General features: G+C 35.4%; 2 protein-coding genes across 8 annotated transcripts in view; one reads left to right on the top strand and one right to left on the bottom strand.

Moving 5' to 3' along the window:
- LOC107219500 (heterogeneous nuclear ribonucleoprotein A1, A2/B1 homolog) overlaps positions 1–26,512 on the top strand; it is a 55,596-nt gene that overhangs the window by 9,943 nt on the left and 19,141 nt on the right. For 2 of the 5 annotated variants that reach the window (XR_006902679.1, XR_006902678.1), the window contains exon 7: positions 1,745–1,821. The gene's annotated coding sequence lies outside the window, so the exon portion shown is untranslated. Of the gene's footprint in view, positions 1–1,744; positions 5,049–26,512 lie in introns of those variants that run through there. The other 3 variants (XR_006902677.1, XR_006902676.1, XM_046730636.1) reach the window with 3 other exon arrangements.
- LOC124292769 (THAP domain-containing protein 1-like) lies at positions 10,341–16,986 on the bottom strand. Of its 3 annotated transcripts, none has more exons than XM_046730639.1 (4): positions 16,643–16,986; positions 16,196–16,379; positions 15,762–16,086; positions 10,341–15,389 (listed from the first exon to the last, which is right to left on the bottom strand). In XM_046730639.1, the coding sequence occupies exon 4, from the start codon at positions 14,611–14,613 to the stop codon at positions 13,648–13,650; it is 966 nt and encodes a 321-aa protein (XP_046586595.1). In that variant the 5' UTR covers positions 14,614–15,389; positions 15,762–16,086; positions 16,196–16,379; positions 16,643–16,986; the 3' UTR covers positions 10,341–13,647. The 3 variants fall into 3 exon arrangements, with proteins under 3 accessions (XP_046586595.1, XP_046586596.1, XP_046586597.1); XM_046730640.1 differs by lacking the exon at positions 16,643–16,986 and adding an exon at positions 16,462–16,621; XM_046730641.1 differs by having other exon boundaries at positions 13,141–15,389; positions 16,643–16,854.

Here is a 26,512-nt window from a genome sequence, read left to right as displayed (position 1 = left end):
GTGAGGAAAGTTAGAAAGGAAAGAGACAAAAAGAGGCGAAGAGCAAATAATGAAACAAATGAGCAGGCAGACAGGTAGCCTGAAGAAAAGGAAAGGAAAGGAAGGGAAATCAAGCCTGTAGCCTCATCGACAGACAGACTAGGCCTTGCTAAAAGCACTAGCCAATATAAACATCCGCAGGTAGGACATATAGATACATCTTTTTATGTATTCGTATTTCGTATGAATGATTGAGAAAACGTATGCATGATGTTAATGTATTGGTAGAGATTTCTCACAATGTTTCATTTTATATTTTCGATTCGGTAGTGATGTCGGTTCGCTTTATGGATCAACTAAGAATCGTGATTTCCAGCATTATTTCATTGAAAGGCTGATTAGATAACGGTTATTTATTTTGCCAAGTGAGAATAAATCAGTACGCAATACATAAAATTGGTTCTTCGTCAGCAGTGGCTAGCAGTAATTACACCAAGTATCTAGTTTGCTACTCTCCAAGAAAGTTTACATAGTTTTTAGTTTGTTCGATATTGATCGGGAATCGAATTTTTCATGTGATCCAACAAGCAAAAGAAAATTATAATATTCATGACTCAAATACGTCATCGTCCTGATTATGGATTGCAAAGTGAGAGCCGTTACACGCAGTCGTGAATAAAATTAAAGTTACACTGGATAATGCGTTCATCTGTTTAAGGTAGTTGTAACGTGAACTTTAGTATTTAAGAAATTTTACCATTGGCGTGATAGAACGTCCATTATCTACTACAAGTCGACAGATTCTTGTTCGTATAGTTTGGCAAGGAAAAAAAATTACATAATGGTTTCTTATACACGTAGATTCACAAGGATGATGCGAAAAATTAAATGTCATTACCCCGAGCATAGAAGGACCATCAATATATTAACAAAATACTGTCGTGGTCCAGCGTACTTTCCTCAATCTTCAATTCCATGTTCAGTTTTTCATTGTGTCGTTTATAAATAATATCTAAAAGTTCAGTTTAAAATGGCTCGAATCTTCTTCACTTTCCTATGTAACTGTAAGGCGTGTTATACACGCTTCTCACTTGGTTCTGATTATAACAGTACAACTACCTTAAAGATATTTAGTCTACAATGATAGACTAAGTCCAAAGTAATTTCGTATTTTGAACGCAATCTCGAATACACCTAAAATATTGACCATTGTTTTTGTCATTTAATTTACTCTAGGGCAATAATATCTTTAATCACGACTTGTAGAAAACCTGTGTATGTAATTCTTGTAATAACTTCTCCATTTTTTTTTTTTTTTATTTGCGTATGTAGCACTCCCTAAACCCAAGAAATCGTCTGCAAGTACCTAAACTAGGCAATGACAAATGAAAGTGACTAGATAAATTTTATTTCATTTTCGTTGAAACTGTTCTCAATTAATTGTGGTAATGCTGGTGCCAATGAAAAGTTGGTTAAATTTATAGTGAAACTGATCTAGTCGATGACTGAGATGTATTAATCGCATAGGTTTCATCTGAGTGGTTATGAAATTACTTTGAGCTGAAGACACTATCTAGAAAACCGAGCTTAAATTTATTTTAACTGAATTAGGATAGGATTAAAATATATGCCGTGCAATAATATTGTATGCTCCTTATGGGTAAAAATCACGACAACATTTAGGTAGGATGCCTATGTTAATTCCTCACTATATTCTTTTACTTTACTTGTATTAATTGTTGTCTTTCGTTTTCATTAATTTCTGGTTTACCATTTGCCGGCCGGTACATTGAGCGTGATCGACGTGTCTACCTGACCTCGGGGTCTCAGTTCTCGCTTGAGGTAAGTTTATCAAAATATCAATTCATACAATATCCATCCTTTCAGGTTGTTGTAGCGTAGAAAAAACATTTTATACAATGCGAGCATGTTTTACACGTTTTTAATGCGTGTTTGCCGTATACGAAGTACTAGTTTCTATGACTTTGTGAATGCGCATGCGCGGAGTACAGAAAATACTACTTTTAACTACTATGAGTCAAAAGTGGTCTTTGGTGTAGTGCGCGCATGCGCTGTTGTAAACAAATCTTACGTTACGCGACCGTAACCTCAATTTTGTGCTTCGTAAAAAACGCGTAACATACTCTTGTTATAATATAAAGAACCGTGTGCAAGGAGGCAACAGTCTTTTTACCCCGCATATTTGCAATATTCGTCTTCGGCAGAAACGGCGTAGGACGTGGGCGGTGTGGTCCATCGCCTACGGCCTCAGTCCGAGGAGCCTCGCGGCTCCCAAGTTTATACAGCTTTCTTCAACTCATGAAAAATATTTATCTAAGGTCATTAAAAGCACTGACTAAGGGTAAATATTTTACTCACTATAAAACGATAAATCTCACGGGCTAGCAAGCATCTGGTAATACTATTTTACCATATTCGTTTATTGTTTTTATTAAATATAGTTCAGCAACGTTTGCTGTGCGACCACCCACAGTTTTCCTTAAGCGTCACTTTTCTGGTACATAGAAGAGTCATACATAGAAACGATAACTCACGAAGGGACATTATATGAAAACTGTTACATCTGTAACTTTTGGCACCATTTTGCGAAACGTCATTTAACCGAAATAACAAATTATGCGCCGAAGTCCATATCAAAAAAATTTTATGCGCTTCTTCATACGTAAAAACGACAATTCACGAATGGACATTTACCCGAAAAAATCTAAAGAAAAAAACGCAAGGTAATAAAGACAGTTTGATTACATGCTCAGTAAAATAATCAGTTGATAATATAGGAATCCGGGATAGGAAAAAATTGTTTTTTTAAGCATTTTAAATTATGTACGGTATTTGAGATCACAAAAATAAATTTCATTTGTAAAAATGTAGCGCAAAATATACGTCTCGTAGTTGAATGTTATCTTGATTTTACCTACCTATTTAGTGAAATTTAGCTATTGCATTCGTTTTTCGAGTTTTGCAAACCGTAGGAACAATTTGAAAACCTACTTCCATTTTTGTTGCCAAATGATTTTTTTTTCTTTTTCTTTCAATATTGTGCATTATTCGTGATATCAGTATATTTTTCTTTTTCCTTTCATCATATTTAATTACGCAACGCATACATGGCGAAACATTTTTACAAGTCAAATCGGTTTTTGAGGAATTTTAAACATTTTCTCGACAAAATAATAACGTTATTACTTATGTATTCTCGAGCTCTAAAGCTTTAGAATTTGTCATTTTGGTTCAGTGACGAATCGAAAGTGATGTTTGTGCGAAACCGTGGATACCATTGCTGACGTTGCGGTGACTGTCTGTGTAAGGCTAAAAGCAGGACAATTTTGTTTCTTCAATTTTTTTACTTTTAGTTATTAAAGGTAATTAAAGTGAGGATGTTTGCATTTTTGTGAATAATAGTTTTCTCTGCATAAAACCCGACTTTCTTGCATCACCAAAGGACCCCGCAAAATTTATCTTGCCGACATTAAATTTCGTTCTTTGCCCTGTCACTGGACTTTGGCTCACCTACGACTCATATTGGCAAACTTACGCTCGGCCCGAAAAGAACCTCCTTGTTACACAATAATAATATACTATTTTCTGAAAATATCAAAATGTTGGTTCATTATTTTTCTTTCCAATACCAGCAAATTAAAAATCGCTCAACACTAGATGTGGATTCTCTCATTCCTTTTATTCGAAACAAAAGTCAGCCGAAAAACTTTCATGTTTTAGTGAAAGTGAACAAAGTATATGGATCGTTCGATCGGTAAACTTTCAAGTGGTAACGTATTTCGGCAAACGGATTGTCGGTCGGTAATAGTAGAGTCGGTAACTTCCTGCGGTTGATAATTAAGTAAAAATGAGTTAAATTTCAACATTTGATTACTAAAAATAAACTGATGTGCTCGATACTCATAACCACGAAACAAAATATCCTTACGCTGATAATTTTTCTTTTTTTTTTCTTTTTTGCTTTATTCACTCGCTTTACTAAATTTTAGAAAATTTTAAGTTTCCAAAGTTATGCATTTGAAAAAAAATGTATTGTTACGTCGAGGTTACGAAGTTCAACCTAATGATCTCTGTACTAAGAACTATTTAGGTAAAATTTTCTTTTCGACGTGCTCTCATCTTATTCTAGTACTTTTCACAGGAAGGAGAATTGGTTGATCAAAACATACAACACCATATCCTGTTTCTACGAACGCAGACATCTGTTTTCTCGTTAATTGATATTTTCTGAATCAGCTGAGTTTTCATTCACGAGTAATTTTTGCTTTTACCCTTCTCAACCCTGTTTGGGTTAATTCTTTCATCTGAAAATGGATTTTTGGTTCCTTGGGTCATTTCTCCTGTACTTGTCATCTGAATAAAATATTATTTTCAGATTATCACTACATCAATGAAAACGTATTTATGCAAGTGTAAGGCTATATTGAGTCTTTTTGTGCGAATTCTCAAAATTAAACTAAGGTTAACGACAGCTGGTGAACTTCTGAGTAGTATTTACTGTGGAAAAAAACAGTAAGCACAATGTATGCACGAAAAAAGACCGCAGGATCGGCAACCTAGAGCTCATTTCTTTTTTCATAATGCAGTCCTTCTCACAATTAGTCTATTGCATACTTTTTTTTATTCTGTCTAGTTATCTATTGTTTGAAATATTTACAGTATACTGTTGTCTATTTTGTATTGCACAAAAGTATTAGCATAATCGTAGTACATGAAGAAAACAAAACCGAATTCAAAATTGTGCAATTGAAACATGTTACTTTCACAATATATGTAAAAATTAGGTAAAAGTGTATTCCTTCGACGCAGCCAACTTGGAGGAATTGCAAAAGAGAAACATTTCGTAAGTATGTATTGATTGAAACGGCAATATCAAATCAAGTTGCGTATATAAAAACAGAGACAATTAAAATTGGTAAAAATCTTACAGTGCGCACTCGTTGACTGGAAGCTACCATATTTCTCTTGTTTTGTAAACGCATTTGTGTACCTGTGTACCTGTGTATCTATTTATGAAAGTGAAATAATAAAAGAAAGTATGAAAAACAGTCTCTAACTCTTGAATTTTGTTATTGCAGTATTATATTTTGACACTAAGGCTTTTAAATATACCAATTCGTGAATTATTCAAATGTACGATACAAAATACCGTATTGTATTGTCAAGGCTTGATCTCAAAAAGAAAGTGAAAGTTACAGCGAATGACGTTATAAAACTGAAAGTGTGATTAAGCTCAAAACCTAATTAGTAAATACATCTTCGTGCTGCCCGTGCAAATTTTATTTGAAACCGTTCAACGGTTTGACTGAAATCTTGCTCACATACATCTACTTTTGAAAATTCTTGTAAATTTTTTTTTAGTTTCCAAACGTGTTGTTGTTTTTTTTTTTTTTTTTTTTTTTTTTTTTTTTTTTTTTTTTTTTTTTTTTTTTTTTTTTTTTAGATCAATTCAAAAGTTTTTCACAATCCAACGTTTTTTGCCATGGTAAATGTACAAGGTACTCTGTTTCGTAATAATCATGTCTAAAAAAAATAGTGTGTTGTAGAGGAAATATTAGTTCAGTCATAAATATTATAGTTTGATATATATATATATTTTGTTCATTATACGTATAATATATAATACAAGAATATCGATGTTATAATTCTATCTGGATATCTAACTATCGTCGCAGTTAGAAGGAGATTTTCACCTTATTTCTAAGTTACGACTTAGTCGAAGCAATTTTCAGTAAAAATACCGAGACGAGGGTGCCTTACATCTGACATGTGAGAAACAAATATTTGGTGGAATTGACTTCAGGTTCAAATTAAAGAAAAGAACATACCAATTACAGTCTTCACTTGTATCTATTGTAAGATATATGCAGTACTTTATGTGAGATGAATGAGTTATAAAGTCTAGACATTTTTCTCGTTTTCGATTTTGATATCTTGTCGGAAATTTTCTGCGAAAATAGTTCTTGAATTAACCACTATTACACACTTTCTTTGGATGTCCTTTGTTTTTTATATTTCAAAGAAATTTTAATTATTGTTTTATTCCTATCATTTATATTTAAATTCAAGTTGATGACCCTTTGGAAAATTTACTCGGAGCATACATGCTCATTCTTGAAATCTTCGCACATATTTCCTGTTGTAAGTGTCATCGAGCTTATGAATTTTTGCAGTTTTTAATCCTGTGACAAATTGAAAAACCATGAAATATCTAACAATCGTAATCATGGCAATCGTGAAATGAAAACTGCCATAGGCATGTCCAGACAAAATATCGTACAAAACATCTCTTTGGCATTAATATAAATAGTTGAGGGAAAAATATAATCAGTGATACCATTTTTAAATTGAAACCTACTTCTCAGAGCCTGGCGGTCTGAACTGATCTTTTTCGTGAATTTGCCATATCTAAGGTAGATCTACCGGCTTCTATTATCTTACAAATTACGCCATCATTTAAATTAGTTATGGCATATTCGTTACATGTGATCGAATTGATCTAAATAAACACCAAATTTTAAACTACAGAGTATATCAAGTATTAAAAACTTCCGGCTACGACTTAGTTAAAGTCGAGTTTTAGTAACAAATTGAACAATTAAATGGATTCAAAATTACAATAATGAATTCATTTTATTTTTTTATTGGCCACGAGTGGTAAAGCGACCGCAGATAATGCATCTACAGTAAGTTTTCAAATACGTTACACTCTATCAGCGATTGCAATTTTTCATACATATATATATATATACTATATACAGTCTCCTTCATAATTTATCCAAAGTGTACCGTACCGTCAGTGATATTCTGAGTGTAATGACGTATGTACTACACGTTATGATAGTCCTTATTTAGGGTATCGACGAATTTTTCCCGCACCGCCCTCCAAATTGACTTCAAATAATTCTAAAACAATTCGCTAATTAGTTTCTGATATTCATCTCAACTCCTTGCCGTGCCCCTTTTTTCGCCATAAGAATAACATGCTATTATGATCACTTTACACTCATTTTTTCTTCAGCAATTTCCGTGGGGAAATCTGGGTCGAACGGGGAAGTATCAAGTATGTAATTAGTAATTAGCTTGTGTTGAGGATATTTATCTAATTGCACGAACACGGATCACCTGCAACCCAATATGTGTACTGTAATAGTGTGAAATCTAGTTGATAATTTAATTAATCATCCCACCCGGAAGTTTTGGCAAATATTTCTGTGGCAGTCATTTTGTTTTCGTGACAAAGTGTCAACAAGTTTTGCGTCTGGTCTTCGTCAATAAAGATCGTGAAAAATTCGGCTGCCAATTTTACTAAATAGGATCCCTCCTCTATTCTCGTGTCTACGGTGAGTGAAAAGGACTAATACGTGTCCATAAGATCCAATCATACCCGCTTCTATTCGCATTTCGCTTTTTGCATATACACGTACACCTAATTTGGACAGAATTTGAAGTTATGAAAATTGAGCTTAACGTGAAATCACACTTCAGCTGCAGATATCTACCTGTTATTCTCTTTGCATTGACATATCTAACGAGTGCCCAAAATCAGCCGAAAGCCAAAGTAAATATTAATACATAATGTGTCTAACATTGGCCATATTGATTGCATGTCAACGTTTAAATCCGTTTGGCAAATATCATAAAATCAATCTCTTCATGATCGATATTGTAAAACTAAATTCTTGAGACATCATTTCACGCAACCCATTTTTACCAAGGAATAATTTTCATACATCAAATATTTGATAAATAGTTTTTCATCTCCGAGAATTTAGCATCCATAATATTGCAAACAAAAATGGATGTGGTTGACTTTCAAACATGTTCGAAAGTGTGATATTTATGAAGCTAAAGTTCGTAACGTTGACGTAACGAAGATGGGGCCGGGGGGGAGGGGGGGGTTACTGTTTAGCAAGTTTCTAATGACTTTGAAGTAATTAGGATTTCAAAGTATGAATACATTTTGCTTTATTATGATTTACTGAATTTCAGACATTGCTGCAATTGTGAAATAATGATTTTCCGAAACGTTAATCTTGACGCAACAACGTTACTAACTTACAATTAAATATTTAGGTTTCGCGTATCTACATGCAGATTTATTGCAGAGGTGACATGGCGATATGTTGATTTTCCGAAGTTTCGCTGCTATTGCTGCTGGTGCTATTGCCACTACTAATGGGTCTCTGTAACTGACCGCCCTGAACAAGTCCAGAGTCTGTTAGGCCGCTGCAAATATGTTTATCAGTGCCGTCCGCTGCAGCGTCCTTGTAAATGCAGAGACTGCAAAGCGTTGCTCCGTTGTAGGAAGGAAAATTCACGAGACCGTTGCTCATGGCGAAATTTCTGAAATAAAAACACCCAGTTGAGTAAATTCTACTTTTTATATCATCGACTTATTCGCAACGTCTGCAAATCTGCCCTCAGATAATGTTTGAGTACATGAATTATTACATCGTTTATTAGGAAATTCATCTTCTCATTCACTCTTAGTACTCAATAAAATGAACTGTAGTGTACAATGATCTTAGAAAGTTCCTGAAGTGTTGCTCGACTTCTGTTTCTGGGGCTAAATTTGGTCTGTTATGTATTTTGTGTAGATATGGAGCTTTTTTTGGGATTGATCGGGATTTGCAATTAGAGTTTTGTGCAAAAATTCAATTGAAATCAATTCCTATCAAACTTGGTGATAAGAAATGGGGAACAAATCCAATATTATTTATCATATTACACATAATTCACCAAATTTTGGTATACAGCTTCTTTTTTGCGATCTGAAAATTGAACTATTAAGTTTGAGTCCCATAAAAATAAATCTTTATTTATTCATTTATTATGCATGGGTAATGCCTTTTTACAAAGATATAATAGTCAAGAAATTACCCTGATATACACAGTGAATGACTGAAGAATTATGACAAGTAGCACAAAATGGGTGCAATAATAGCATGCCAATCTAGATAATTCGAAACTAAAAAGTGCATCTCGCGCCAGCCGTTTGAAATCTGAGATGGATGTTGGAGTAAGATTGAGCCAATGCGCATTGTTGTTTGGCAACATGCTTAAGCGACCTGTAACTGATCGTGATCGATGATTTACGTCACTCTTATGCATTCTAATGCTAAGAATATTATGATTAACGTGCAGAAGCCTACTTGGAGAAGATAAGTTTAGCCTTTTCGCTAATCCCGCAGCATCCACCAGGTTCCTGAAAATTTCAAATAAGTAGAACAAATCCTGGTAAGCCTTAAAGTACTTTGGGGAGCGAATATCGCTTGTCTCCTAATAATCCTGCAACGCAACGTCCTAATAATTATAGTAAAAACGGTGCATAGAGGAGAAGCCAAAACTAAATGCTAGATGTTGCCGAAATCGGTGTTGGATAGACTTTATTTCCTTCCCTACTAATAGATATACTACATCAAAAATTATATAATCAACTATTATAGTGAATGTCATGAATTTTGATCTAGTATATCTGATGATTTGTACGTTTGTAATTTATTATGTGATTTCTTTCATATTTTATCCAATTTAGAAAATAAATCATGTCATCAATTACACACTGAATTCTTTCAAGACATTTTATGATTTAACACCGATTTATAATATTTTCAGTATACTAGAATGCAAATCCTAATTCGGTAACTTAATTAACGAAGCGTAAGTAAGGTTCGACCTAACCAACATCCCTAACGGTAGCTAATGCAGTACTTACAATTAGAATGGAAATAACTGTTCAGACGACAGAAAGTAATTACCCTGCACTTTTTCACATTGAAAGTCAAACCATTTGCTCGCACCAATACTCGATAATATTTAAATCGACCTGCAGCATCATGGAATCCGCCGTAGTCCTAAAGTCTCCACACACTTTCAAGTCATCCGCATAGAGCAACACTTTGGAGTGTTCGACAACCGGACAAACGTCCCTAACTATTACATTAAAAAAATACAGTGCCACATTGCGTACCTTGCGGAGTCTCTAATGGCGCCTCATATTCGTTAGAATTATTACAACCCATTTTAACCACAAGGGTGAAGTTAGTAAGGTTACAGTAACAATGTATGTTTAGGAAAAATTGTTATTTCGCACATTTGGGATTGTTTGAATTTTAGTAAACCACGATAAACAAAATAGTTTCGTTATGTTAACGTTACTAACTTCAGTCTCGTTTTTAACCCGGTATTTGTGTCCCATAAGATAGAATTTGACCTATTCCAACGAGCATCCAGCAATGCCATGGACTTATATTTTAGCTTACAATATACCGTGATTTACTACATCGACTTCATGTTGGGGTAAATCCCATCAACCTGTTCATTTTCATCGAATACTCAAACGATATCTTCCACATTACAGGGTCTGTCCGGAAAGTAGTTTGACTGAATTTTTTCCGCCCAGACAGCGACGGAGGGAGACCTTTTCGCGTGGGTCGGGTTGTGGGGAGTTTTAACTAACAATAAGCAGCGCACCGGTCCCCAATCGCCTTAGAGTTTTCGGAGTGTAGGTCGATTTTAAGGTGAACCCGAGTCAAGGTGCCTCGTCACGGTCTCTTAAATGGCCTGGATCGAGCCGTGGTGCCGTTCTTTCGGAACCTGTTTGAGTCGGGGGAAGAGAAAGAAGCGGGGGGGGGGGGGGGGCTTTTGATCACTTCATGGGTTACACTCGCGGTTTTAGCGAATTCGAAGCAAAACTTTGTTGCATGACGCTGCTCGAGCAAACGGTTTGTCGCGAAGCGTGACGATTTCTCATTTTTTCAAATTAACATAACATAGCTTAAAATTCAGATGGCATATGGAAAAAGTTCCTATACAAAAGTTTCACGTCTTTGTATGAATTTTCTAAAAATAATTTTGCGCTATTTTTGTGCATCGTTAAAGTATAGTTTTGATAAAAAATCTTCGAGAATCTTCTGTAACAAAATAGTGCGATAATCGAATTGGCTCAAATTTTTACACAACATATCCTCCAATACCAATAATTGTATAAGTTTGGTAGTGGGCGGAAAAGTAGTTCAAAAGTTACGAGTAATAGTTTACACAGAACTGTGAAATTTCTCATCCATACGTACTGTAATGTGACGGTACAAATGTTGAAATTTATACACTCGGAATTACGATACGTAACACAATCGTTGAATTCTTACCTTGGATGAATATGTTTAAAAAATATTGTCCGGCAGTACGAAACTCATATATCATGTCAGGAATCGTAATAAATGATGACTGAGGTTATAAACAACACGCGTACCAATTGAAAATCGCGCTCGAGTGTGCAGCGGTGCCACACGCAGGGTAAGCAAATAGCTAGCCGCATTGCGCAGTTTGAACCGAATTCTCACCACTAGGTATGTGAATATCTGTTGATATATCTTCGAAACAACTGCAGGAGGCGAAAAAATATTGATTATTTTCGTTTCTGCTGGGTTTCATGATACCGCATCTTTTTTCCTTGAAACTACATTCAAAAATAAAATCTTCTCTTAAGACAAAATGGTCTTATCGTTGCAACTACGGAGGGTAGAGGTAAGAACGATTATCTCTATGTATAGAAAGTGTTTATAAAATAGAGTACAATTGAGATGGTGTTACTATGACGAAAGTTCCACATTTAAAAGAAAGTGTTAATCAGAATGAACCCTGATGGCTTACTAGCGCCATTTTGGTGACTTGTTGAACCACTATTTGTCGCTTTATAGTGGACACTTTTTCAGTTCAAAACCATATGAGATACTACTTCTTACTTTTACCCTCCATAGCTGCAACATGTAATGTTTTCAGAAAGCAAGGCTTTACTGTTTGAAGAACCCATAAAACGTTCTGGACGTTCATAAGTGTCACCTTGGGTGGGCGTACTTCATCTTCAAATGATTTGGTCAATCGCAAAACGGATACTTCAGACTAATCAATGGGAAAACTAGTCTTTAAGAAGCATTTAGACCACTGGAATATAATAATATTGGAACGATCACTCGCATGGCTAGCTGTACTGCTGGCTTTTCGAAGAAAGAGAGAGAGAAAGAGAGAAATAGCTTGGAGGCGAAGTGCTGTCTCTCTCGCATCAGTAGTCTTTCAAAAATCTTATACACCCTTTTCGTAAGCGTTTACTTTATGTTTGTATTATGATGTATATAACTTGTATGCATACTTGCGATTTAAGAAGTGGTAGTTTGGTGCGTTTTTCAATGTATCCAAAGACCCTGACTCATTAGAACTGAAATGAATCGGGAATAATATACCTGAGCATAACTAGGAGGAAATACGTATTGAATTATTCATTAAAAGCGTAGAAGTATATCTGTTGATGTTATACGAATTTATAAATTGTAAATATAAATAATTTGAAAAAATGTCGGTATAAGTGTTGTAAAACAAGTAGGGTTCAGTTGTCACCCAAAATAATTCAAGTTTGTATACCTTTGGCGTTTTTTGAAGCGTTTAGGTTTGTAAAAAACTCATATTATCGTGACTGTTTTTGCCTTTTGTTAATTAAAGGCGATAAAATAATTAAATTTAAAGGATAGGTCTTAGTTGCTGAAAAAAAAGGGTCGAGTTTGTCGATCTGAAAAACACCCTGAATATCTAAGTTTTGGATCTGACTCGGGTGGTTGGTTAACTGGTTAGAGCTACCTGCATCCTCAGAATAGGGTATGAAACCATATCTGGACGTGCCTAGCTTGACTTTCTTTACGATTTTTTTACAACATCAGACCAGGGATAATTAACCTGATCAATATCACGAAATGAAAGATTCTGTCTAGCAAACAGATACGTTTAAGAAAGGTTTTAATATGAAACGACAATTGTAACACTGATACAAAATATAACATAAAATAAATCAAAAATAAAGTTTCACAAAAAAGGAAATAAATTCTAAAGAAGTTATAGGTTCTGCTCCTGAATTAGTAAATTTTATAAAATTTTATCAAACAAGTTTTTCAAATTATACTAATTGGTGCTGTGCGCAAAAAGTTTAAGTTTTAATTCGGTGTTTGAATTATTTCGTGCTTTAGGAGAATATTTTAAGTTTATCAAACAGAAGGAAGTTCTAAGATGCCGGCTCTGCCGACTCTATATTCGCTCAAGTGTTGAAAAGCAAAATGCCTAAATTTTCCAAGTCCCGAAAATTACTAAATATGAAGGGTAAGAATTCTCGACCTCGTGTGTAATCTCTTATTGAATCTTGGTGAGCCGTCAATTATATATAAACGTATTTTTTGTTAACGTTTCGGCCCGGATATGGGCCCTCCTCAGAACGATTTATTTATTTAACTGTCAAGAACAAAATAAGATTTTTTATAAAAAAAGTACAATCAGACATTAAATACTGTAGGTGTAATACTCTTAAGGCTATTGTATATTATGGGTTAGTGAGTACAATTTTGATTAATTGAAAAAAAATAGGCTTAGAGAGTAATTTACCTTTTTATAGTAAGGGGACTAAGATACAGTCGAATTCATAAAATACAATTTGTCGAGACAACGTTCTTCAAGTAACGGTAGTCATTGTCAGCTCCTCCGGTTGTTTAAAGTGTAGGAGTTACAAATTGGAGGTAATTAATTAAAAAGATTAAAAAAACTATGTATCTTCACTGTCTATAGGTCAAGGTAATAAAAAGGTTTTAAAGAAGGTTTTTATAGCAGTTAAATTAGTTTACTCAATGTCCAAGAAAGTGGTACTGGGATCTTTATGACTCTATTCTCTATGTCTAACAATAGTTTTGTTGAACCGGTTGGGTCAACTAGTGAATAACGACTGATGGGAGAAACAAACATGACCCAGAGTGAAGGTGAACCAGATATAAACATACGTACATAAAAAACAAAAAAATTATGTAAATAAAACTGTGCCATGGGGACAATAATTTTATGTGTATAGTTAAGGTTAAAAATATGTGATATGTGGTCGGAGATTAGCGCTTTGTAAATATTACTAAGATGTTCAACATGTTGTCTAAGGTTAACGGAATTAGTGTGTCCTACAATATTGCACATTTCTAGTAATAACCTTTTATAATAATTAGGTTCTTCACCTTCACAAAGGATGTTTGTATTGTCGTAGCTAAAAGTATGTTGTTTATTGGTCACATGTTTTGTTAGAGCAGTGTGACGTTCTTCATTCTCATGTACAGTGCGTTGATGTTCTTTGATTCTGGTGTTTAGGTGGCGGCCAGTTTGTCCGATATAAACTTGATTGCAGTCATTGCACGGTATTTTGTACACAACATTGGATCGTTTGCCCATGGGGATCCTATCTTTTCCCGAATCAAAGATTATTTGTAAGTTTTTTGATTTTTTTCCCACAAACTTGACATTGTGTTTGGTAAATAGACGGTTCGGTGACTCAAAGAGACCAGATACGTATGGGATGGGAATAAATGTAGTGGCAGGTCTATTGTCGTCTGCGGAAGCAGAGTCAATGTTATTGTCAAGTAAGTTGTTGATATGGGAGCGTCTCTTACTTATATGTTTGTGTAATAGGCCGTGAGGATAATCATTCCATCTTAATATATTATATATGAGTGACAGATTTTTTTCATGGAATTCTGTACTTAAAAGTTTGATGGCTCGGTCAACAAGATTAAAGATGGTGCCTATTTTGTAGGACATCGGGTGGCGGGAATTAAAATTCAAATATCTTTGAGACCAGGTTTTTACTGGTTTAATTTTAAAATTGTACTCACTAACCCATAATATGCAATAACCTTAAGAGTATTACACCTACAGTATTTAATGTCTGTTGTACTTTTCTTATAAAAAATCTTATTTTGTTCTTGACAGTTAAATAAATAAATCGTTCTGAGGAGGGCCCATATCCGGGCCGAAACGTTAACAAAAAATACGTTTATATATAATTGACCGCTCACCAACATTCAATAATAGAAAATGACTAAATGTAGCTACAGCCTTGCAATGAAAACTGCTCAGTTCTGACGTAGTGAGACAGTGGAGCTGCCAATCCGCTGAAGTGTGCCCTGCTGCATCCCTATTTATGCTAAGGCTTCTGCTGGCCACGGTACTCCGCAGCTGCTTGCATCATTTGCGCGTCCGTCCGTGAATTACTTTTAATTGTGTGCTTGCAAACTCCTGCTGTCTCTGTCTGTTGTCTAGCCGACTCTGTTACTCGTCGCTTAGACATCTTCAGAATATTCGACTAGCCTTCACGGTCAATTACTCATATGACCATCAACTGTCATCGTTGATTGCACTACCAGATCGATATCTTTGCTATAAGATTCTTATCGTTTGCACAATTTAGCAGCATTAAAAATATTATACAATTTGTTGTATAATAGTTTGTTGCCAATATTTGGAATAGACTATTCATTGTTTGTTAATCCGCTTCTGTGCTATCATCTGCTTCATTGATTGTACTTTCGTCATACCTAAAAGAAACAAATTTCAGTTACTTATTCTAATATATATAATAAATATAATAATATTATATTACTTATTCAGCACCTTATCGATACTTTCGGTTTTTAGATATTGAAAGACATTATTTATAAAAGCGAAATAGATAACATAATCTTGCAATCACTGGCTCAATGTGCAAGTATGAGGTAAGTTAAGTTTAGATCTATCAAAATCATAAGCTCGTAGCGAGTAAGAGAGTAAAAGTAAATTTTTTCATCTGTGGGGTATATTTTCTGCTATTTTCACCTCTCATATTATTGTGAATCTCATTTTTTAGTACTTCTCAATCAGATTCGTTAATTTAAAAAAAAAATTTTTTTCAAGAGTGTCTGAAGATTCACCTGTTTTTTTCAGATGTGTTACCAAGTCTTGGAATCTTTGAATCCTTTTTTTTTTATACCTCAATCGATCTTGCAGAAGTTTTATTTTACGGACTAGTTCTTGTTCGCGATTACTTGGTCCACTGAGTCGTGTACAAGTTTGTACAGACACGCTTAGTCCACTAAGTTGTGAACAAGTTTGTACTGCCGTGCCGCAAAACATTTTGTTGGACTTTTTATCATCTTCTTCAGTTTGTTCATATTTTATTGGTGGTGATGGTGAAGTATCATATTGGAAGCTGTAGTTTGGTAGGTTACTCATCTGAGGAACAGCACTCTTAGGTACCTGGTTTTAGTACAAAAATAATTTTAGGAAATTTCTTTAAACAAAGTGAATATTATAGCAATCATAAATTTTTATTTCTTTCACAAATAAACTAAAAATAAAACCATACATTGTCATCAAATATGCTGGGTACTGCATTCTTTTTTAATGTTCTTCTGGCAGTGTGTTTGTGTTCCACATAATCCTCCGGGAAAAAGTGGTATGAACAAATGTATGAATACTTGGATATAGTTTTATATCCAGGCCCACTGTTGAGCCATAATTTTTTAAGCTTTTCGTTGTTATATGGGAAACTAAAACCAGATACATAATTATTAATTATAGATAAAGGTTGTGGCGCAAAACGCAGCATACAAAGTTTACAGCCACACGTACAGGACTTGCTTGGCAAAGATTTACTTGTGAAGAAGCAATACATATTTCCAAGGCATTTCTATTTTCTTGATATTTCAATTTTTCACTGTCGCTACCCTGTTTCCCTTAGCTGCGACTGCGAACGTGGGCTTCATTTGAAGGTTATAATTGATACAGTCGCATTAGAAATAATGATACTTACACGAAGAATGAGTAGCTGCAGACAGTGTCCGAAGAGTTTTTACACCCTTTAATGCAGCAAACCCTCACCATTTTTTGCTATAAAGTTATTTAGTTAAATAGCTGTATATAGCGATTCAGAGCAATTGACGTGACGGCGTAAACAAACTTCACAGTTCACTGCATGAAACAAGATGTGAATCAGCGTTATAATTTTGCTTATTAGTAGACTGGTCTCACGCATGCGCAGTAGCTGGTAGAAAGAGACAATCTTCCTCCCGAATTATCTCTTTCGCCGGAATCCCCACCACCACAGTGGTCGTTTTATTATATTTCAGTGTGATGGACAGACTTTTTATCAGCCGCTACGGTGCCCGTTTCAGGTATCGTCAGTCACTGAAATGACTCATGAATATCCAGTCCATTAATATCAATGTGACTATAAGTAAAAGCTGAAATCTTATCGAAAACGCTACCAACGATATTAGTGTCGATTGTCATAGTTCCATAGTTACGATGCCAGGTAGCGCAACGCTACCTAGAGCGGCTGCTCTACGACGCGAAACCAAAGAGGCGGCAGACAGAGGTTTTCACTAACGTTACGCTGGACGCCGAACGTTTGTTATATTCATAGATTTCTATACATAGCCATAGAAAATCTGTGGTTATATTATACCGTTTTCTATATAATAATAAAGTGCTTTTATTCTGATTGAAAACAACGTGCATCGATTTCAATTTTCCACATCGATAGTGTTCGTGAGTTTTTTGGTGTTCTCATCGGACTTAGCTTCCAATTTACTACGTAAATTTGTTGTGACGGCACAAAGATTTTCTCTAGAAATCTTTCTCCGACCCATTGGTCAGAGGGGCAGGGCTATTCAATTACAGGTGAAGTGACAAGCGATTACAAGATTTCAATAATTTCACTCAATTTCATGCGGCTCAGATCGATTTCAAATTAAGTCAATTTCTAAGATATTCAGAGATTATGCCGAAATTCCCCCGTGATTTCAACCGAAATCATACGCATTCCGATCAAATGTTAAATGATGAAGTGAACAGCCTCTCGAATTGGTCCTTATTCGCTGGACCACAGCACTTCTTACAGTTGCTATAATATGCAAGACGACCAGCTCTGCAAATATGCGTGCACACATTACAGTAAAAGCCGCATCCGAGACACTGATTGTGAGCTGCATCAGCAATAACGATAGGCCGTTTGTTGAGATACAAAAAACGCTTAATGCTTTGTAATGGTTGCATCATCGTATTGAGCACTCAAATGAGCAAACACCGGAGTCACAATAACCAAATTCGAATAACAGGTTATGCGGACACGTGGAGACGATACAGCATGTGAATGGGCCCCAATGGATAAACACCACTGTCCACCGTACGATGTATGTCAAAAATGCATAGGAAAATCCATCGATTCTAAGAAATCGATAAAACTGTAGTCACGTGACAAAAAACGACGAAAAATACAATAAATTTATAAGACCTTTGCCTAGAACCAAATGCAATCCACAATGCAACTTATGGCATATTATACCTGTGGAATTTTTGACAAATTATTGGACGAGAAGCTGAAAGTTACAAACAGATCTTTAATTTATTCGTGGTGTAGCATTATTTCTATGTAGATAAGAGACCGAAGTCGCAGTTTATCGTTATTACATTAGATCTCTAAAAATGTCGTTATATTTCGGGAAGGCACGCTATATTTTTATTTTTTTATTTTTCGTAATGCATTAACGGCCCAATTAGGCAATGTAGATAAACTTTAAACGTTCGGTTTATAACGGAGCTAATGATATGGTAGAATACAGAACTCCACCAGCAGACCAACTTCGATAAGTAGTACCCTATGCGTGTAATTCACCTAGCATCTGTACTTTCCTGGCTTGTAGTGCTTTTTTTGTTTTCAGTATAATCTACATACCCAACAATCGGAAAAGAATAGAAACGGATTGAGAATTTCAATGCGATCTATTCCGATTTCTTTATCGAAACGGATGTGTCTCGTATTCTTTGAAAAGAATTAATTCGGATAGAAAGAATTGAATCGGATTGATAATTGCCATCCCTCATTCTAAATAAATAATTGAAACGAACAAGCTATTAGAGGTGGCATTGTCGCGAATATGACGGGATAGGAAAGAACAGATAAAATTGAATAGAAACTAATAATCAGATTAAAACGAACAGTGTCTCATTGGCATAACTCATGCTTAATTCGGAAACTTAAAGAAATGGGATTCATAACTCTGCTAATCGTTCCGTTTCTATTCTTTTCCGATTGCTGGGTAGTGCATTTTATATTACTTGAGTTTCTACTTTTCATCACATATATGAGTTATGTACATGTATTTCTAATCTCACAATCAGTGAATCTTCACGTTTTTGGACCTTTGTTATATGAAAAACGGATTTTTACGAATATTTTGGACTCTGTCTGTCCCGACAAACTCTCGTGATGATCTCGAAACTGCTTCAAGAAAAATATAAACTGAAAAAATATGTAATTTACGCGACTTTACGTTCAAACGCTGGATACAAAAAATTGTCAAGTCTCATGGAAAAAATAGAGCATGAACGATAAAAAATTTGGTCATGCTTGACGGCACTTTCAGTAATTGGATTGGATGGTAAAGTGATGGAAAGTCTAGCGAAATAGACTAATTTTACGGCTTATTTTTATTTACTGTTTTCGCTGGAACAATGTGTCAACTCATAAACACCGACGAATAAATCGATACTTGTTATTTGTTTCAATGCAATTACTGGCAAGAGGGTCGCTAGTACTGGGGGGAGATAATTATAAGGCGGAAAATAATACGGTAGTAACTCTACTATGTATATCAATGTAGAAGTCGTATGGAAAAACATGACTATAATGAGAGCCACTTGGTAGTCTGCTAATTGAGATCTAGATAAATTGCCCACATTCAAAAAGTAAGAGCCACGCTTTAAAAATGAGATAATTATTCAGTGAATGTAAGCGACCCAAGTAAGTAACTGTAACTGAAGTTTTTGGATCAGCAATGAGCCGAGTACAAGACATTCATGAAAAAACCTCAGGACTAGAGCCTGATGAAATTTTTCAAGAGCTTTGACTGAAACTGACAGTTGGGATGTATTTTTGATGTTAGGGTCTATACAAAAACCCAGATAAAGGGATTACTAATTGTAATTAAGGCGCCTCTGGTCTGGCTTATAAATATCCATTTCGTAACGTCGTAAGCACTTACAGCGTTTTGAACCAAGGCCGCTGATTTCATTGGCCTGTTCTGTTAGATCCGACCAATGAAATCATTTACAAGTCGAAACAAACTTCTTGTGGACCATGAACGGGGGCTCCTGTCACCTGAAAATTTCATTGTCGAATCGTGTCATATTTACGGAAAGCTAACCTATGGTTTAGGAATAGCTTTTCCCAGATTGCGTGTGTGCTTTTATACGTCTCTGTCTCTCTGTCGGACGTGAAAGAAATTCTGAAATCGCAGAAGCGGTGAATATTCAACAAGTCAGCAGTTCCCATCGAGCATGTTTGATGTCACGTGTTTTATTTATTTCATCATTATTCATTATAAACATTATCAACGATCTACGTTAGCAATGACTGAGATAGGGACGTGCACTTTTATTCAAGCTACGATTTCAAAATTTTCCCAGTCAGATTCGGACCTCTGTTCTTCCCCGCTTCTGATGTTCCGAAATATATCTTATGCCATATACGCTCATCGCATTCAGAAATAATCAGTTCAAAGATTAGTTTAAAAGGTAAATGCTACTTATACCCTATGTAGGTAACATATAAAAATATTAAAAATGTAACGAAATTTAAAGGTACTTCCATCATTCGTTTTTTATCTGTTTCAAATAATAGGATAATACGGCTTTGTATGTATCACTTACCACGTGGTGACATAACCTTTAATTCACTTCGTTTCTTCCTGCCATTGTAAATTGTTTATATTGTATTGCTTAATCTTAAGTTAACGTAGATTGCTGTGATAACTTGTTAGAATTTGACAACTTTATGATTTGTTAGTTGAAATCTATTTTCCTCTAAAATATGCAAAATTGTATTGTTACAATTTTCTTATATGCTCTCATGAAGATCGATCCCATGCATTCGCCGAAACGTTAGCCGCAAAATATATCGTTTTTGACCGTCTGCAGCCGGGAAGTTCTATTCCTCTTCATTATAGAGGTAACGGATCTTGTCTGACAATGATGCTAACAATAAATACTAGTCAGTCCTCCGAAAGCCTTGATGAGACGCACATTAAGAGGGGGGTAGAGCTTGGACGGTTGAAAGTCATAACTATTTTAGGAGTTTTTTTTTTTTTTTTTTAAAGAAAGCGAAAACACTTAGAGCAATTTGAGTTTGAGGAGTTCATTATTTATAATTTCAAGAACATTTTTTCATTGAAATTAATAGCGAAATGGCGGAATGGCATATATAAATAGCGAACGACCACGTTTTCAATTCGGTGGCGCAGATTCCTAGGTCAAATTTTATCCGATCTACTTGAAATTTTGACACAATCTTTAAAACTTGTTTTTTCGACTCGATTTCGCGACTAGATTTTTGAATTTTAATCCAAAAACTTTTGTATACAAATTTTTTCAACAAATTTTTTATTGAAATGTTACGACCGACGTCTGCCACACGTCTTCTCCATCTTCTTCGACCACCTCCTGCCTCTACCTGCTAATTCTTCCACATTTCTCATAGTAACGTTATAGTCTCCATCCTGTCCTCCTCCTTTTATCCAGCCTCACGCCACTCGCTATCGCTCTTATTCTGCTAATTCTATTCCCCACTATTCTGAACACTCGCACCTTCCGCACACTCATATTCTTTGCACCAAGATACTTATATTCCATCCTCTATCAAGCATATTTCAATTCCAACCTTCATCTAATCAACTTCTATTCAAACGTTCGTATAATCGATATCAACTCCAACTTCCAAGTTCAACCGCAGTTCCAACCTAAATAATCATTTCACCTATTCCTAATCCACTTCGCCTAGTTATGCAAATACTGTACAACCCCGATGAACCGGGGGGTCGGGACCGAGAAGTCCACGGATAACTGAAACCACGATCAATCCGAATTAAATTACGTCACTACTTTTTATTTTGACTAGTAAAATTCCAATTTCATCACATGAAGTTAATGAATATTACACACTAATATATAAAGCTATCTGGTATCTTCCCGATATTGCGTTAATACTTTATTCTCGTTTTTTAAAATAATTAGTTAATTTGGTTTGTTTTTGGTCTCTCCTTTTGTTCTCTTCTATCACATGACTCATTTTTCTGAGATATAAGTAGTCGATTGAACTGCTGCCTGCTTGCTGTTCGAAATAGTCATATTGCTGCTCGGTCGCACACGGGAGGCGCAGAGATGCACGATTAATTCGCTCCCCGGATAACCCGACTCCGGTTAATCGGGGTTATACTGTACATACTTCACAGTTCTAATAAAGCCGTCATTCAACCAAAAGGTATACCTTCTCCATCTCATTATCACTCCTTACATCATTCCCGGATCGATGACAGCGATGAGACCGGACCCAAATTACCCAAATAACATCTTGGGTGGGTATGGAGGTGATTCGATAACCGCTCTTCGGATCAACCCCCTTCTATTCCGTGACAGAAAAATGAAATTTTTTGTTCATAATCGTATACGTTTAAAGATATTTTTTTTCACATATGAGCTACGAGCTCGAACCCGTAAAGGTGTTTTCAAACCAAAAATCTTTTTCTATCTGTTACAAGTTGCCAGGAGATGCGCCACTGCAAAAGCTCTCGGGTTCGGAGTCGTTCGCTACTTGTATGCACCATACCACCATTTTGTTATTAATTTCAATGGAAAAATTCTAAACTCTTCACGAAACTATAAATAATGAAACCCGGAAACTCAAATTGCTCTGAGTGTTTTCATTTTCTTTAGAAAAAAATTCCTAATAATAGGTATGATCCTAGAGCGTCTAAGCTGGAACCCCTCCCCCCCCCCCCCCCCCTAAACTAATGCTTGCCACGACTTATGCCTCGGTTAAAAGGATTATTGCCCATAGTAGTATTCACATAAAGTGCAAAATTTGGAAGAATAAGAAAATTTCCACGCGTTTATTACAGAAAATGTTAAGCCCGAAACTTTTGTAAGATACCTCTTACTACACTACCCATTGTATACAACGTTATTACATTAATAATTGTATTCTGCACCCTAATTTACGAAATGGCGCTAATAAAAAGAAAGAAACACGCCAAACTCAGAGTTCGGCTAATGGTTTATGGTTGTTGGGGATGGGAGCTGGCGAGTTGTACCAAGAACGTGATAACATAGAGCAAAACGCAATGTAATCATTTGCGCAAACCAATTCTGAAGCCTAGTTAAAAGGTACATTGCGTGCAGGTGCGATGTCGGCAGCATTACCCACATTGTGTTATACATCGTGCTAATTGTATTGCAAGGGTATGTCTGAGAAATCTTGGCTAGTCATAATTCATTTGTGGTTTTTTTCTATCTTCATTATCTGCCTCTATTCCTGTTATTGCAGCCTCATTATGGCGATTTACAGGATAAGTTTGCGACACCCTCAACTGCACAAATTCTGCACAGGAGGAGCCAACATTATACTTAAATATGTACTATAAAAGATCTTGTAAATATGCCGCCGTTGCTGAAAATTTCAAAAAGTACTCTTTAGTTGCAGGACTATGAATTGGCAAGTTACGCTGCCTAAAAAAATTCTAAAGCGCCATTATGTATGGAATTAGTCAATTTAATTGCAGTTCCTCCACTTTTGCGATTATGGTTATTTTAATATGCAATTACAGGTTACGCAGTGGGTCCCGTATTTCCCTGAAAGTACCCTATTTTTTTTTTCTTCCCCTATAAGCACTCTAAAACTGAAAGATTCCTCTAAACCTACCCTAAAGTAATCGATTGCATCTTAAAATCCCCCTATTTTCTCAGTCAGTTGTTTTTTTTTTTTAACAATTAAAGTAGACTGAAAAAATTAAATCATAAAGCCTGCGAACAATGTTTATACTTCCAACTCAATTCATGACAAATAAATAATACATTGACTGTCAAAACTCTCTTATATTTCACAGAACCATCAATATGATGGTCTAATTGACTAGTGTATGTAGTTATCCACGAAATACGTGCGCTCATTCCAAATTATTTTGTTCCTATTCGTTTATTTGGAAATATGAACATTGTTACCAAGCACAAAAACTTGAAGTTTCCAGTTCATTTTAGTGTATGAAGAAAAAGTAGTTAAATAACTTCAAATGAAAATCTCAATGTATTTTACATTGAAAATTTCACCCCCGCCCCCCTGCGGCACAGTAAATATTATCCGAAACTTTTTATATACATATTTGTGGGGTGCAATCGAAAAAATTTCAACACGGCGAAAATAATGAACACCCTCGTGCGGATCTAATTTTACTCTATTCGGTCAGACTATGGAAAAATATTAGAACTCTAATACCAAGGTATTTTCACAAAATTTTCCCCTATTTCCCCGAAAATTACCTGGTTTGAGCACTCTGAAGCCTGCAATTATGTTATGGTGATAAGGTTCCCAGGAAATTTTATTTGTAACGTCGAGAAGTCATTTTCAATAATTTTAACCAGAATGAGGCGTATTATGTTATGGCTATTCGGCATTGAAAATCTTATACTGATTTCTGGTATGGTTTTTGCTACTGTTACAATTTTCGGAATACCTACAAGATTATTTATTTGTTCATAATCATCGCTGAACATCGGGTTCAGAGGATATACATAAACATCGAAGTACCTGCTGAAGGGGGGGGGGGGGGGGTTAAGCTCGGACGCTCTAAAATTATACGTAATTTTAGGAAATTTTTTTGAAAGAAAATTAAACCACTCAGAGCAATTTGAGTTTGAGGGCTTTATTGCTTAAAGTTTCGATATTATTTTAGAATTTTTTCATTGAAATTAACAACAAAATGGTGGCATGGCGCATATAAGTAGCGAAAGACTCCGAATTCGAAGGCTTTTAGGGTGGCGGAACTCCTACCATCATTGTTCAACTTTTAACAGATAGAAAAAATTTGGGTTTGATCTCGTAGCCGAAATGGTAAAAAAAAAAAAATTTCGAATATATACGATTATGAACAAAAAATTGTTTAAAAAATTTCTATGACAAAATTTTGGGATTGAAATTCAAAAATATATATACTGTCAATACTATCACATTTTACGGATAAATTACGGTCAAGTTTTCGGTATCCCGAAATACCGAACCCCTTATTTTACCACAGTCATAAAATCCATTCGTAGCATACATATGTCACGAACAGCTCTATTTAGATATGTTCTGCAGTCTATGGGTGATGATCCTCGGGTACGGAATTCAGGATCCAAATCAAATCATATAATTATATTGTCATTTCTTCATAAGTTGCTGAATCCTCAAAATAATTTATTGATTTCGGACCGCCGTTGAGACACTTAGAATTTCGTTTCAATGCAACGATTATTTTTGCTAACTTTAACACACTACCAAGTATATATAGTACTTCAAATTCAACTGTCTGTGTGTGTATATTCTATGACGTGCAATACCAGATAAAAAATGAATCGCTTTCATCTCTCGTTCGAGTCTCATTTAAGAGGATGCTGTTGTCAGTCGTTACCAACCAAGTATAACATTACTCATTTTGGCTATTATCATTCAGTGCCGGTGCATCGTTGACCAGAAAGAGCCACTGCTAGAGCGATTCTACATGCAACGCTGAACACAAACATATTTTAAAAATTGTTTCGTGCAGCAATAATGCAAGAAAGTGTGTTCCTGTACTTGAATTACTATTAAATACTGGAACACATTTTTTAGCGTTATTTTGGCATGAAACGACCGAGGCTTTTGGATATTTTTGTTCAAAATTGCCAGTAGAATGGCTTCATCCGTGGTATTTTCACATCCGTCGTGCGTAGACTTATGACGGACGTCAATTTTTTTTAAAAGTTATATGAGTGATAAAACTTCATGTTACATGGTTTTTGGGGTCCCTAATTACGAATCTGGACTCAGAATTAAAAAATTCAAAATGGTGGGTCCAACACGGCGAACAAACAATAATAAGAAGGATAATTTGGTAAGAATTCCGTCAAATCTGACAAGTGTATAATAAGTTTGTGAAAAAATTGGCATTCGGATTTTCATGGTAGATTAGCAGAAAATGCTTTTTTTTCGTGAAAATGTACGAATTTCAACCATTTGTTTACATGTACTATTTTTGCCAAATATAAATAAATGTTGTATTTATTTTTTATTTTTATTTTTGCACTTAGAAATATTTCAGGGATCATGTGGACCCTAAAATCTCGGCAGTCGTTACTAAAAAAGTAATTTAATAAATAAAAAGCTGCGAAAAAAAAGTGGGATGCTGAGCGTCCCAGCGTGAATTAAAGAGTTGAGGTAACGAAAAACAAATGTTGCTTTTAATATTTATCTACACAATACAGTTTAGATAGTAATAATAACAGCAACTGAATTCCGTCGTTTTTTCGGAACCAGCCTTCCGCAAATGTCGCCGATCCCTTGTAATAACGGTAGGTACTTATCGTCAGACACGATTGCACAAAATTAAAATATAAGAATATGAAGAATCACGATCAAACACGGGTGGTTAAATGCTGTCTAACGAGACGTGCGGAAAGAGCTGGAAAAGAATGAAACAGCGCCTGTGGGAAGTTCGGGGCAGGAAAGGTGAGGGGACAGAGGGGGTGGAAACACAATGACGCGACGAAGTTATATCCCGGATCTCGCCAACGTCTCGCGTGGGAAACGCCGAATGTTACCAATATTGCGCTGAGG

Source organism: Neodiprion lecontei, chromosome 2 (genome assembly GCF_021901455.1).
Source record: "Neodiprion lecontei isolate iyNeoLeco1 chromosome 2, iyNeoLeco1.1, whole genome shotgun sequence".
In the NCBI taxonomy this organism is placed as follows: domain Eukaryota; kingdom Metazoa; phylum Arthropoda; class Insecta; order Hymenoptera; family Diprionidae; genus Neodiprion; species Neodiprion lecontei.
The sequence above is the reverse complement of the archived record's forward strand: the minus strand, read 5'-3'. Positions and strand labels throughout refer to the sequence as shown.